The sequence below is a fragment of the Mauremys mutica genome, chromosome 2 (genome assembly GCF_020497125.1).
Source record: "Mauremys mutica isolate MM-2020 ecotype Southern chromosome 2, ASM2049712v1, whole genome shotgun sequence".
Lineage (NCBI taxonomy): Eukaryota > Metazoa > Chordata > Testudines > Geoemydidae > Mauremys > Mauremys mutica.
Window position 1 is genome coordinate 115,863,974 of NC_059073.1, and position 14,773 is coordinate 115,878,746.

Sequence of the window (14,773 nt, forward strand, 5' to 3'; positions counted from 1 at the left end):
GTCCAATTTGCTGGCTGAATGCGTTGAGTCAAGTTGTTTTTTCTTGTATATGGTGTTGGGTATGTGATAGGAGAGCGACATCATCTGCAAGTCCAGGTCTTCAAGGGATGAGAAGAGAGTCCATTTAATGCCTCTTCGCATGATTTCTGTTGTATGCCGCATTACTCAGTTGATGGCAATGTTGAAGAGGATTGAAAACATGACACACCTCTGACATACTCCTGTTTTGACTTCAAAACTGAGCTCACTGTGATCAACACTGCATGTAAAGTTGAAATAGAAGTTTTTGATGATGTTGATTATAGGGAAAGGAATTCCATATGCCCACAGAATGCGCCGGAGGCTAGTCCTGTGAATGCTATCAAAAGCCTTCTGAAAGTCTATGAAATTTATGTAGAATTGCCATTGTCATTCTAAACATTGTTCTATTATGTTTCGTGGAGTGAAGATCTGGTCTGTGGATCCAAGCCTTTTATGAAAACCAGCTTGCTCTTTTCTGAGAACATGATCAACTGTCTCTGATATATGCTGGACTATGATCTTACACAATACTTTGCTTGGCACAGATACAAGTGTGATACCACACCAGTTATTACAATCACTGAGAGTTCTTTTCTTTGGTATCTTCACTATAACCTCACCGGTCCACTCATCTGGCACTTTTTCCCTTTCCCAGACTGATGTAAATAGAGGGGCCAGGATAGGTGCTGCTAATTTAGGATTTACCTTGAACAATTCTGCATTCAAGTTATCCTTGCCAGCAGCTTTCCCATTTTTTAAGGATTTGATGGCTTGAATGATCTATTCCTTAGTTGGGGTGTCTGCCGTATACCACTGAAAAGCTGCGTCATTTTGTAGACGGTTCCTTGTTCACCATGAGGAGCTGCATCCTCTGCTTGTGTTGCCAGATTATCAATATAATGCCGTTTGTCTGCTCTCACAAGGTGTTTGACCTCCCGGTGTGCCTTGCTATATACTGCTCGTGGTATTTGTCCTTTAGCCTCTGGGATTTTGTGTCAAACTTTTTTTCTTCGGCACTCGTCTGGTTTCTATGGTGTTCCACGTGGTGGGTGTAATCCACTCCTTCCTGTCATTGTTTGTGTTGTCCTTACTGACCTTGGCATTCAGGTCTCCCATGACGATAGTTAGGTCGTAGCGTGGTATTCTCTTTAACTCCTCCTGTAGCGTAAGGTAGAATTTGTCCTTTACTTCTTCATCACTGTCATTTGTCGGAGCATAACACTGAATCAGGGTGATATTATTATGTTTCTATTTCAGTCTGGCTCTCCTAAGTCTGTTGGCTGATGGATTTCCATTCAAGCAGGGAATGCTCCACTCCCTCCTTCAAAAGGATGGCAACACCCTCATGGTGTTGTCCATCATCCCGTCCAGAAAACAGCAAAGTTTCTCCCGAGGCTGCTGTTAATCTTCCTGATCCCATCCATCTCCTCTTGCTGACACCCAGGATGTGTAAGCTGTAGTGTCTCATCTCTGCTGTGATCTGAGATAGCTTCTCTGCTTCATACATTGTCCATACATTCCAAAAACCAAGTTTGGTTTTTGTCTTGGTGTTCAGCACTTCAGTCTTCATGCCAGTGGCTTCCTTTTGGCTTTCACCACTGGCAGTCATACGGGTCATTGACTCCTGGAGGCCATCAAACACAGTAATGATCGATTTCTCAGTCACTGTTTCCGTAACATAGTCTGTTTTTTTTTTTTAATAGGACAGGTTTATTAGTTCTGTGCCTAACCTACAACCTGGAAGACCAGGGTGTCTGTTTTGATTGAATGCAATAGTCATTGTGGCAACCACAGCATTGCACAACAATTTAGGATAGGAAGTGAATAAAAATACTGTATCCAACTAAAGTAACAAGGGAATTGAGGTAGGCGGAATTTAATTAGTTGAGTTTGGAATATGGCCAGCACACCCACTCTTGCAAAAACTCCCATGGGCTCTTTCATGATCAGAAGTGATTAAGGGCTCAGTTTGACATGTCATCTAAAAGACTGTACCACAAACAACATGTGTACTCCCTACACTGTGATGGACTACTAAGTTTCAACACACTTGCTGAATTACGTGCATCACTTTCAAAACAAAACAAAATACTGTAGGAAGTTTTCCACTCCAGTGCTGACTAGGCCTGACCCTACTTAACACAATAGTTTATTTGAAATCATAGTGATATAGTTGCATGAAAGTTTAAAGCAAAGATCATATTTAAAAAAAAATTAAATATAATTTAAAAACACTATAGGTCTGTCTCATCTTATGCTGGGGTTACATTCCGCGGTCAGTGCGTAAAGCGAAAACCGCGTATAGTCAAAATTACATTGAGTATAATGGCGGGCAGAATCGCCCGCACTACAGGAACAGTATTTAAATTATTTTTCTCTTTTTTTGTTTTATTTTTTGTTTTGTTTTTGCCAATTGCGTAAAGCTGAATTCACGCATGTTAAATGCGCGTAAGATGCGACAGATCTGTATAACGAGCATGTCATTAGTACAGCGTTTGTTACTCTGTTACTCAGTCAATTAAGGAGAAAGTTCAGCCACATGAGACAGAATTCTATAGTTAAGACAATAATTGTGTTAGAAAAGGACTGATCATTTAAAAGGTCAAATTAAAGCTAGCTTAGTCTCCTGCTCTAGACTCAGAAACCCAAATATGATTGTGCTGCCTCTGTAATTCAGAACTCCCAGATCTCTTTTGGTGAGAATAGTGAGGAATGGGAGTGCCTCCATATCAATTTATCTAGCTGCTCCTGAGGGAGCCTTGGAGACTACCCACCCAATGTCATCTTGGCTAGAAGGTCAGCAGATGTGACACAGAGTGTTGTGAGCCCAGAGATGGTGTCAAAGCAAGTAAAATAGAAAATCCATATTCCTGAAGAATCACTTGGTGAGAAATATTAAGATTGGTAATTACTTTAATCCTTTGCAAATCTAATTACATGTACAATATATATCAACCTAGAACAAGCAAATCTAAAAATGAAAGCTCGTCACCTGTAACCAGAGTTCTTTGAAATAACCTCTGCATTTTCCCACTCTTAGGCCACTCAGAGAAGGAAACTAAGTTAAATTAGAAACATAACTGTTACATACAATGTCAGAATTCAAAATTTTATTTTTTTAAGAGCAGTGCAGAACCACACACTCAGACCATTAAGAGTTCTTCACAGTGCTGAGAATCCTGAAAACTAAGTGTCAGGTGAGTAGGTAATGATTTATAATCAGAGGTTACTCACCTTGTGCAGTTCCTGGAGTTCTTCAAGACGTGTGTCCCTAGGGGTGCTGCACTTCAGATGCGCTTACACCCCCATGTGCCTTCAATCAGAAATTTTTGGTGGTAGTGCCTGCTCATGCTGCACACCAAGGGCATATAGGGCTGCACAGGCAAACTGCCCTCAGTTCGTTCTCCATCACAAAGTCCCATACAAGAAACACTGAAACAGGGGAAAGAGGACAGGTGGCAGAGCATTCACAGGGACACACATCTTAAAGAACTCGTTACTGCACAAGGAGAGTAACCTCTCTTTTTTCTTTGAATAGCATCCCTTTGGGTTCCCCATTTCAGGTGACTTTCAAGCAGTATCCTCAACATGAGGAAGCTCTGAATTCGAGTCCAATACTAAAAACAAGACTGCATTCCCAAGGCAGCATCTCATCTAGAAGAATGAACCACCACGTAGTGCTCTGACGATCTGAACAAGGGGAATGTTTTTGAGTAATGTCACAGAGGCAGAGAAAGAGCTCATGGAATGGTTAATACCCTAGGAGGAGGTTGTAAATGGGCAGATTCATAACAAGGAATAATACATCCAGAAATCCATCTGGAGAGTCTCTGGGTGGAGATTGTGGATCCTTTGGACATTCAGCAATTGATAGTCTTGGAGATTTTCTAAATGATCTGGCTTGGTCCAAATAAGAGGCCAGTGTTCTCCTAATGTCTAGGGTATAGAAGACAACATCCATCCTGGTGTGATGTGGCTTCACAAAGAAAACTAGAAGATAGATATCTTAACAGATATGAAATACAGATGACACCTTAGATAGAAAATTTAGTATGTGGATGTAATGAGACTTTGAGTATGTCTGCACTGCAATTAAATACCCATGGCTGGTCCATTTCATTTGAGTCAGTCTCTGGGGTTGTAAAATTGCGTTGTAGACATTTAGGCTCAAGCTAGAGCCCAGACTCCGGGCCTCTCATCCATCCTGGGACCCGGTGATGGGGGAAAGACTCATCACTGGGCAAACAGCAAGGTGAATCAGGTAAGGGTCCCAGGCCTGTCTGGGCCACACTCGAACTATTAATATCATCTTGGCTTTGTCTTGCTTGATCATGTTTATCACCTTAAATATCAGGGGCACTGGAGGAAATGCATACAGAAGTTGTCCATGGAACGAGGAAAGCACTTCCCTCAGTGAGTGAGGGCCCACACCCCCTCTCAATTAAAATTGTTTGCACTTCTTGTTGATTAAGGTAGCAAAGAGATTCACTTCTGTAACTCCCCAAGTCATGAAAATGTGACTGAGAATCCAGGAGTCCATCTCCCATTTGTAATTGCTTGAGAAGTGCCTGCTGAAGTCATCAGCCATAGTGTTTTGTACCTGAGAGGTAGGCTGCCAAAATTAGGATGCGGTTGGTTATACAGTGGTTCCATAGCCTCACTGTTTCACACAAAGAGGATCCCATGCTTACCCGTCCATCACACCAGTTGATATAGAACATGTAGACTGCGTTGTCTGTCATGATTTTTATGAAACTGCTCCTGATTTAATGGCAGGAAGTAGATACAGGCACTTCTGACTGTCCTCAGCTCCAGGATGTTGATGTGCAACTAGGCTTCTTGTACAGACCATTTGCCCTGAATGGTGTGGATCCCTAAATGTTCTCCCCAACCCACCAGAGTTGCAGCTGCCATTATGGTGATGGTTGGAGAGAGATGGATGCATGGAACACCTGCACAAACATTGTCTGGGTCTTTCCACCAATTGAGCGTCTTGTACTTGATAAGGGACTGACACCAGTTTCTGCAGGCTGCGTTTGTTCGAGGGCATAAACCATCCTGAACCAGCCCTGGAACCATCAAAGGCATAACCTAACACGTTGTGTCACAAAAGTACAAGCTGCCATGTGTCTGAGTAGTTGAAGGTGATTTCTTGTTGATGTCTGTGGACTGATTTGAATTTTTGAGAAGGGGTTTGTTAAGGCCATGACCCTGTCCATGGGAAGGTAAGCTCTTGCTCATACTGCATCTAAGGATGCCCTTATAAATTCTATCCTTTGCACAGGGCTTAGAGTGGATTTTTTGATGTTGAGATGAAGACCTAGCCAGTGGAACAGAGACACTGCTGTCTTTATGATGGAGAGAATCTCGTAAGACTGGCCCTTGAATAGCCAGTTGTCGAGGCATGGAAAAACAATTCTCCCCAGACAAAGATAGGCAATGACCACTGCCAATATTTTCAAGAATAACCTTGGGGCAGAAGATAGGCCAAAAGGAAGCACCTGATACTGGAAGTGATCTTGACTGATCAGAAACTGAAGGAATCTCTTGTGAGCTGGATAAATCGTGACATGAACATATGCATCCTGAAGGTTGAAGGCTGAAAACCAATACCCCAGTTCCAACAACGAAGTTATAGCTGCAAGAGTCACCGTCCTCGATGTTTGTGCTTTCAGCAAGTTGTCTGGGAATCTTGCGTTCCTTCACTGCTTCCACAACCAGAGAGTTAGGTGAAAGATTGGAAAACAAAAATTCAGAGTCCTTGTCCGGACTTTTTTTTTTTTTTTCCCTGTAAATCGGCATACTTGCATGTCAGTGGTATTGTTAACCAGGGTCTGCCAGATGGTCTTGTTAGGATCCAACAGGGCCTCATTAATTGGCAAGGCTACTCGAGCATAGGGTGTCCACTGGAGAATATCCAAGAACTTATGCTTTGACTCTGACCTCCTCTATGGGGATCTGTCAAGAGTCTGCAATACATTTCATTAAGTCCTGGGACTGTTTGAAATCATCAGCCAAAGAAGGTGGAGGAGGCATAATCATCTCATCTAGAGAGGATGAGGAGATATTCGTTTGCAGAGTAGCATCCTTATCTGTTCTGGCCTCCTGCTCTTCAAAGGATTCCTGCATGTGAGGTAAAGGAGGAGGGAGAGATGAAGTAGGAGAAAGTCTCCTTCTGTGGTCTCCAAGTGAAAGACTAGGGACACATGAGAATTGCTGTTGATATTTAGGCCAAGGATCCCAGGTTAGCCACTGAGGGGGGTCCATCAGACATGGGAGGTGGCATCCAATGGTGCTTGAATCAGTATGTGGCATGGGTTTGTAACTCCCTTCTCTCCCCAAAAGTAACAGAAGGGAAGTTCCTTTGGTGCGTAGGAGAATCCTGCACTGAGATTGGGAGTCAGAAGAGAACTCCTCATCTAAAGGAAGTGCTTTGCCACTTTTAGAAAGTGCTGGAGGACTGAATGGTACTGGAGAAAGGTACAGTCTCAGTCACCATGTCACTCTCGCTATCAACAGACATTTGGTAACCATTATTGGTGAAGACTTCAGCTCATCTGAAACGAATAAATCCCTGGAGTGTCTGAATTCCTGTGGTACGGGGTGGGTTGGCATGGGGCAAGTTTCACAGTCAGCCAAAAGCATAGACTGCTCTAGTAAGTCTCATCTGATGGAAGTAGACAGTACTGAAGAAGATGGCTTGGGAGGAACCGAAACAGAATAAGAAGTATGCCCTCTCCCTGGTAAATCATCTCCCTGGCCTAGGAATGGAGAGTACTGAGTATGTTGTAGGTGTTATCCTTTTAGGAGTAGAGTGCTTAGACTCCTTCACTGCAGTGTCCTGCTGCTGTGGTATAGAGAAGGATCCTGGTACCAAAGCATGTTTGGTGCCTTTATTCTTAGAGGAGCTCAGAGCTCCAGACACAGGGTCGGTACTGACGGAACATGGAGACTCAGCAGTACCCATATTGGGATGAGAGATCTTCAATGTGATCTTTGAAGAGATGAAGGCTTTCTCAAAGCAGAGAATTGGCCCTCTGTCTATGAATCCTCCCTGAGTCCTCCAATGATCCTTCCAGAGTAGACCTGGACAAGCATGTAGATATTGACGGGACACTATTCTCATTCAGAGACTGCTGTGTGGGGATGGAGATGGGATCTCCTTGCCTGGATCCAAGGCCAGATGGAGAGAACACTCCATTGTTAAGAGTTTAAACTTTGTCTCCAGATTCTTCCTAGTTCTGCTTTCAAAAGCTGAACAGATGATACACTTTTGAGGGATTTATGTTTCTCCAAGCAACAGATATGCCAGGAATGCTTGTCACTGAGCAGCATAGCTTCCCAGCAACTGTGGCAATGTTTAAAACCTAGAGACTCTGGCAAACCCTGGGATGATGGGAATCTCCAAAGGAAAAAAACAAACAAACAAACAAACAAAACCCCTGGGGGGGGGGGATTATAGAACAGACCTCTCTACAAAATGAACTATTTATAAAATTAAATTTAAGGAAAGGTAAAGAAAGAAAATGAGACTGAAGACAAGGTCTCAGACCAAGGAACTGAGGGGTGGTTAGTCTGCATGGCCTTATATGCCCTCGATAAGGAGTATGAAGATGAGTATGACTCATGTGTGGCCTCACCAGGATCTACACAATAAATCTCCAATCAAAGGCACAAGTGGAGCACCCATAGGGACATTGCTTGAATTAGAACACAACATTTTATAGTTGTTACCGTAACACCACTTATTCAATTTATTTTATCACCTCCATACTCTATATCCACTCTTGCTGTTTAGATTTCTTAAAAAAAAAAAAAAGACAGTTTCAAGTAGGTAGAAAAGAAAAGGAAAAAGGAAAAAATCACTAGCTGCGACAAGTGCCTCTACCTTTAGTTTTGAAGGAGAAATTGCAGTAATTGCAGTGGTAAGGACGGACATCTGTATGTGTACGAATATGCTTCTTCAACATACTTGGTTTCTTACAACGTATACCACATTCTTCACAGATGTACTTTCCCCTTCCTCTTCCCCGAATATACACATATTCTTCATTTGATTTGTACCTAACAACAATATGGTAACAGTGAGGAAGTTTGTTATGAAGTGGGTTATTTTCTAGCTAAAGTCCTATGTCAGCTAAAGTCAGAAAATTAGAATTGCAGTAGAATGAACAGAATTCCAGAAATAATGTAATATGTGAACGAACGACATAAAAATCAAAGCCTGTCTCTGATCAACTCATGGCATTTTAGTCTTCAGTTATTTTACTAGATAGCCAACAAAAGGTTTAGAGCAGAATCCTAATGTCTTTAAGAATGGGCTTCCCCCCATATGACAAACATCTAGATTCCAAACTTAATCTTAAATCTGTTTAACCCATACACACACTTCTAAAAACTGTCAATTTTTGTGGGGAGGAGGAAGGTGCTAAAAGAACATCATGTTGGAGACTGACGTCTATGTAACTGGAATAGCCTGGGTTATGGCAGTGAAAAATTCCTCACAACTCCCTGCCAATGTACTCCAATCTTAACCTAGTGGGACGCCCTCTGGATGAAAGTGTACTTCAGAGTCTGCTGCCATTCATTACTTGGCTTCTCTGCTGAGAACATCATCCAGGATGCCACTTGAGGTGATGATTTTTTGTGAAGTGGATCCTACCCATTAGGAAATGGGCAGAGAAAAGCAACATCACTTTGCCTGGACAGATGGTAACAAACTTATGCTCACCATTGCCCTGGATTGGATTCATCAGCCTAGAAATGAACAACCCTGGGATCTCATTACCAATCACCTAAGTCATGTTGTCTCTCTTCTCTTTGTGCCCCCCCAAAACCTTTAAAAATGTCAGTGTTACTTTACTATTACAAAGAACTGTTGTAATATGTTACATGGAGGGTATCACATGCAAGTGATTGTTATTTTGATGAGCATTTGATATCTGATGCAAAATGTTACAGTACTTTATTTTCAGTAAAAATTTCAGAGTGCTTTGCAAACTAGAGCTCTCCAACTTTTTCACAGCATAGACTGCATGTGAACAGAGATTGTATTGAGGACCACCATCCTGCCCAGGCCTGATCACTTAGACCAGCTCCCCTCCCATTCACAATCACACACCATCATTGTAGCAGCAACAGAAAATCATTTACATGGACTGGTAACATTAGGAAAATACCTATGCCTATAGCCATATCTAGCTATAACATCAGACATTTTTTATGTGATGAGTGTTGTGTTCTTTGAAATAAATTAATCCCACTCTCTACTGTTTCTTCATTTAATCTTTCTCCTTCCATCTGTGCACCACCATGGAACATATGACTTGTGTTTCTCTAGGGAAAACCAGGAATCATCCCACAGACCATCGCTGGTCTACATGCCACAGTTTAGGAACTGTTAATTGAAATAAATTGAAAGAGGAAAGAACATCATACTTTCAAACAAAAACCCAGAACTAAGAAATAATTATCCCCAATAGTGTTTGGTTAAAAATATATACTTACCCTCCATCAAATATTTTAACTCTTCTTGGTTCGGTTTTGGTAAAGGAATTTTCTTTATCGTGCTCAGTGCTCGTTTCAGAGTTTTCTTTATTGCTGAATTCACCTGGAGTCAATTTTTTTTTATTTAATGCCCGCTGAAAGAAAATAGGAAATTTATAAATTTCTGACTACAGCTGATGTTAGCACCCTTCATTATGTTATTCAAGTCAGTAAATTAAGAATAAACAAAGTAAAAAACCAATTATATGCACAATTGCTTTAGAAGCCATACCTGTAACACTGATTGCAGATCTTTGGAACAAAGATCTTCTTACTAAGCTTATTTCCTACTACACATTGAGAGTTTATGGACTCATTGACCCTTATGGAAGTTACTCTTTCTTGGCAAATGGGAATGCTGTGAGTTTGCATTCAAAGTGGCCTCCTCATTCTGTTGTCAAGGGCTCAGCTTAGGTGGGGTTATGGAATAAGCATGAAATTTGGGCTACAAACCTACTTAGTCCCCCGAAATCTGAAGAGGCCCTCCCATGCCTCTCCATGTCTCTTGGCCTCTTATCTCTGTGGCAGAAGCCATGAAGTCAGTGGCTGTCATGCCAGCTGCAACCTCAGGACTCTCTTAGGTGATATTCCTCAGCTGCACCAGGATGCTGCTGTCCTCCATAGTTTGATTAGAAGTGAGAAATTTTAGCAATACAAACCAATTATTTCCACTTTCTCCTCTGGTACTACTGGTATTGTATCAGGACTACATTTCATGAGCACCATATATTCGAACCACTTGCTCATTAGAGCTGTCACAGGGGACTGCAGGGGACATGTCTCCCTCAAAAATTCCTGTCTTGTAGCTGCAATGCTCAGATTCTACGAGGGGCACACGAACCACTAGTATCTCATTGCCTCCAGGGGCGGCTGACAACTGGCAACAGAGATGAAGAGGGGAGAAAGACAGATGTGTACAAAGAAGAGATACGTACAGGTTATATTAATTTAAAAATATGTTTATATTTTCACTGTAAGAGTGCTCCATTCACAATTTAGTAACTTTCAAAGCAGAGATTCCAAAAACCCTTGATAACAGTATTCCATATGTGTTTCTTATTGCCAGAGAAAATTAAGAGAGAGTGTACCAGTCATCTAACAATACAAAATAATTTTTCAGTTTTCCCTTGATTATTAAAGAAAGAAATTATTTTCTATCATTTTTTTGTGAAGGCTGAATTCTACACCATTTACCAGTTGAAATCTAATCCTTCCAAGTCTAGCGAATTTATAAAATGAGGCAATGATCTAATTAGCTGACAGTTATTACAACCATATTTATAAATTGTTCTACCCACATAGCTGGCATACCTAGCACATTTTCTAACACTAATAAGCCAATAAAATGGTAGGAGAAAAATATTAGACTCATTATTTTAAATGTTTTTCATTGGCTATAAAAGTGAATGCTGGAGGTTTTAGGATTCACAGAAAAGGCAATGCCTCAGCGATGTATTTACATTGATTGCATATTAAAACACTGTAAACTATATACAATCATCCTGGTATGAAGGAATTGTGCAAGTTCCTCTATGCCACTTCAGCCATGCTTTTGCTTTTGCATGTGTAGGAGTATGGTGCAGAAAGGTGCAGCACTGGGGATGGGTCAAAGGAGAAACTAGTATATTCATAATTTGGCATTTCCAATGACCTTAACAGTCTGCACAAGTGCAGGATGCTGCAGCTGCTACTCCAGCATTTAAGGTTGATACATCTCTGTGTCCTGACTGATGCTGGTCTTTCCTTCCTCCACTCTAAATACTTCTTCCACATCAAGCCTGATAATTCTGGCTCTATGCAGTGGAACATAAATTTTACCGTCATGCAAAAATATTGTTAATGCAACATGAAGGATAAAGATATCTAACACTCTGGATAGGAGATACCAGAAGTTCAAATGGCAGTACAAACTTAACTCAACCACACTGAGCTTCCTGTATATTTCATGGCATATGTTATAGCTTAGTCTATTACTTTTTATAGTGTAACATTTATGTTTAACAAGGGAAAGGGGAATAGAAAATGCAATTTCTGTACAACGTGGCCAGCAGTGTGTGACCATTCCCAGCCCCTGGAATTTGCTGACTTTAAGTGCTTGATCTTTCAATCTTAATGAATTAACTTTTTTTTCACATTTAATTTTTAATGGTATAAAAAGGAAAAGGGGAAGAGAATCCAGAGGTAATTGGTCTATGTAGCTTACAAGCTCTTGGGCCATCTGCACCAAGGTGAATTTAACCTTTCTATAAATATATGACATACATAATGGTGATGAGACAGGATATTCAAATCCATGTGTTCAAAACTACCATCCCACTTCCCACAGTCACATATTTTAATTAACTGGTTTTATGCTAATTTAGCACTGGTTTTAGTGTTCATAACATACAAGATAACCCCAGTGAGCTGTAGCAAAACTTTTGCTATTACAGAAATGCACGAATAGAAATGTTATTTGAATTTCTGTCAGAGAATTTCAGGAATCATAGGGTAATCAGGAAAATCTGCATTTTTATTTATTTTTTGTAAATAGTGTTTGTGAAAAGTACCAAATTGACCCTCATGAAGACTCAGGTCCTCTCTATCTGTACGAGAGGTACAGTGCAGGCAGAGGCAGAACAATCCATTAATGTGCCCCACTCCTAAACAAAAGGACCACAGCTAGTGGTCAACTGATAAGAAAAATTATACTGGACAGTAAAAGTTTCCTTTCTTCAATTACTAATGCCTGACAATCCTCTCAGTGGCTTTCCCCCTGCTCTTATGACTGGAGGCAAAGGGCCTGATTCACCTCTGCATTATTCCAGTTTTGTGCCACACTAAATCCACCAACCTCCGTTAGTGGTATAAATAAAACTGGAGTGACAGTGATTAATGCAGCACGAAGACCAGGATTTAACAACTACTGATGTCATGTACAACTGTCCCGTGGAAAACTACACCGAGAACCAAAGTTTTCCAGAGCTATAACTTTCGTGTTATAATAATCATTTTCCCCCATTGGCACAGAGCCATTTAGGGAAAACGTTTTTTTAATATTTTGAGATAGTTTGCTAGTTTAATATAAGACTGCTCCGAGTTAAGTTCTTTCCAATGGAGAGTTGGATTGTTGTCACACATAATCCAAGAAAGGAAACGATCCAATTAGTAGGTATTTTCCATTCTTCAGACTAGTGATGGCAAAAAATCCTCACAGTGGAATGTACCAAGAATCACCTCAGAGAGGGAATCAAACTTTAAGAGAGTAGTACACAAAATTAGGTACAGATGCTCCCCGACTTACGCAAGCGTTCCGTTCCGGAACGCCTTGCATAACTCGAATTTTGCATAAGTTGGAAACACATACCCAATCATTACACACACACCAAAAAACCCCCGACTCCTATTTTTAGCTTATGGAACTTTTTCCGTAAGTGTGGATTTGTGTAACCCGGGAGGCATCTGTAGTAGCTAGGCTTAAGAGAAAGCTACTGAGAAACCACAGATAGTATCAGGTGATTGAGCTTGTAATGTCTAGGAAAGAAAATGGAGTTTGGACCAAGTAGCTACCTCTCTTGTCCAAGAAACTGCATTAGCTCACTGGGCCTTTAATTTATTTGAACGTACTATATTTATTTATTTTAGAAGCAATAGCCTCTCCTCCATTACACACATCTTTGGGGTATACTTTGAATCAATGGTCTATGCAGGGCCGGCTCCAGACCCCAGCGCGCCAAGCACGTGCTTGGGGCGGCGTGCCGCGGGAGGGCGGCAGGCGGCTCCAGTGGACCTCCCGCAGGCATGCCTGCGGAGGATCCGCTGGTCCCGCGGCTCTGGTGGACCTCCCGCAGGCGTGCCTGTGGAGGGTTCCGCTGGTCCCGCGGCTTCGGTGGAGCATCCACAGGCGTGCCTGCGGGAGGTCCATCGGAGCCGCGGGACCAGCGGACCCTCTGCAGGCACGTCTGCAGGAGGTCCACCAGAGCCGTGGGACCGGCGACCCGCAGAGCGCCCCCCGCGGCGTGCCGCCCTGCTTGGGGCGGCGCAATTCCTAGAGCCGCCCCTGGGTCTATGCCCACACTATTTCCTCTGGTCCAGTCAATGGTAAAGAACAGAAAAGGGTCCTGGATTTCCTTATTGCCTGCATTTACTTCAGCATATCTTCATTCTTCTCCTGACATCTAATGTCAATAGAAATGTCTTTTTTTAGGACTGGGATTAGCACAGAAAGGTGACAATATTGTAATAGCATTCTGAATCTCCAGAAAAACAGTTCAAACCCCACTGCTTGAGTCATTTAAACCTGAACTGGACTGAAGGAAACGGCTGAGAATATACTGTATGAAAAAATCCTGCATTGGTAAAGTACGTGCTAGCTCTTTTCAATCCTTAATTTCTATTTTTTAATCCTAGCCTTTGCACAATCTGAGGTATTCATTAATCTTCACTTGATGATATCTTGCAGCACTTTCTTCTTTTATAACTCATTTAAGTACAAGTGCTAGTCACTTAATTTGATGCCAGTCAGAAGTTGGAGAAATGGAGATGAATTTCTTTCCAGCTTCACCATAATAACATACTTTGAAAAAAAATCAGAATATAAACTTGAAGAAAAATTAATAATTTTGCTTCTTTGGTAGCAGAATAAGTGTAAATGTAAGTAATGGGCACATATGACAGCAGCCTCTGTTTAAAAGGACACTTGTCAAAATATTATTCAGAATCTTGTTACTCACTATTTATACTCTAAACTGAAATTATTTTCCAACAGAATTTTCTTTTCTCCATTGTACATGCACACTGGCTTGTTTTTGCAGAGGCTGCTCACGACTGTTCTTTTAAAAAAACCAAAAAGTAAAGTATAGTGAAAAGCCCATACAAAACTTTGCTTTCCTAAAGAAAATAGCTAAATGCACATAACTAGAAAAAAGGCCAATTTAATGCCTACCTGTCACGACAGTATCCCTTTAAGTTTTTTGTTTTAATTTAGTAACATTTAAATACATCTCATCTACTATATGAGGGAGACATCTTGAAACAGATATGAGTAAAAACAAAAAAAAAAGAAACACTGACTTTGCAATACATAATACAATTCAGTGGCAATATGGATACAGAAACAGCAGTCTGTATTGAAATGCACATTTTTTGTTGTTAACACAAAGGGTTAAGTCTTCACCCCAGTGAAACTGATGGTAAAATTTCCAGTGACTTTAATAGGGCCAGGATT

General features: G+C 41.2%; 1 protein-coding gene across 3 annotated transcripts in view; it reads right to left on the reverse strand.

Moving 5' to 3' along the window:
- HIVEP1 (HIVEP zinc finger 1) overlaps positions 1 to 14,773 on the reverse strand; it is a 193,531-nt gene that overhangs the window by 32,915 nt on the left and 145,843 nt on the right. For all 3 annotated transcript variants that reach the window (XM_045005283.1, XM_045005284.1, XM_045005285.1), the window contains 2 exons: positions 9,529 to 9,662; positions 7,910 to 8,085 (listed from right to left, as the gene is read on the reverse strand). In XM_045005283.1, coding sequence (XP_044861218.1) covers positions 7,910 to 8,085; positions 9,529 to 9,662 — 310 coding nt within the window. The remainder of the gene's footprint in view (positions 1 to 7,909; positions 8,086 to 9,528; positions 9,663 to 14,773) is intronic.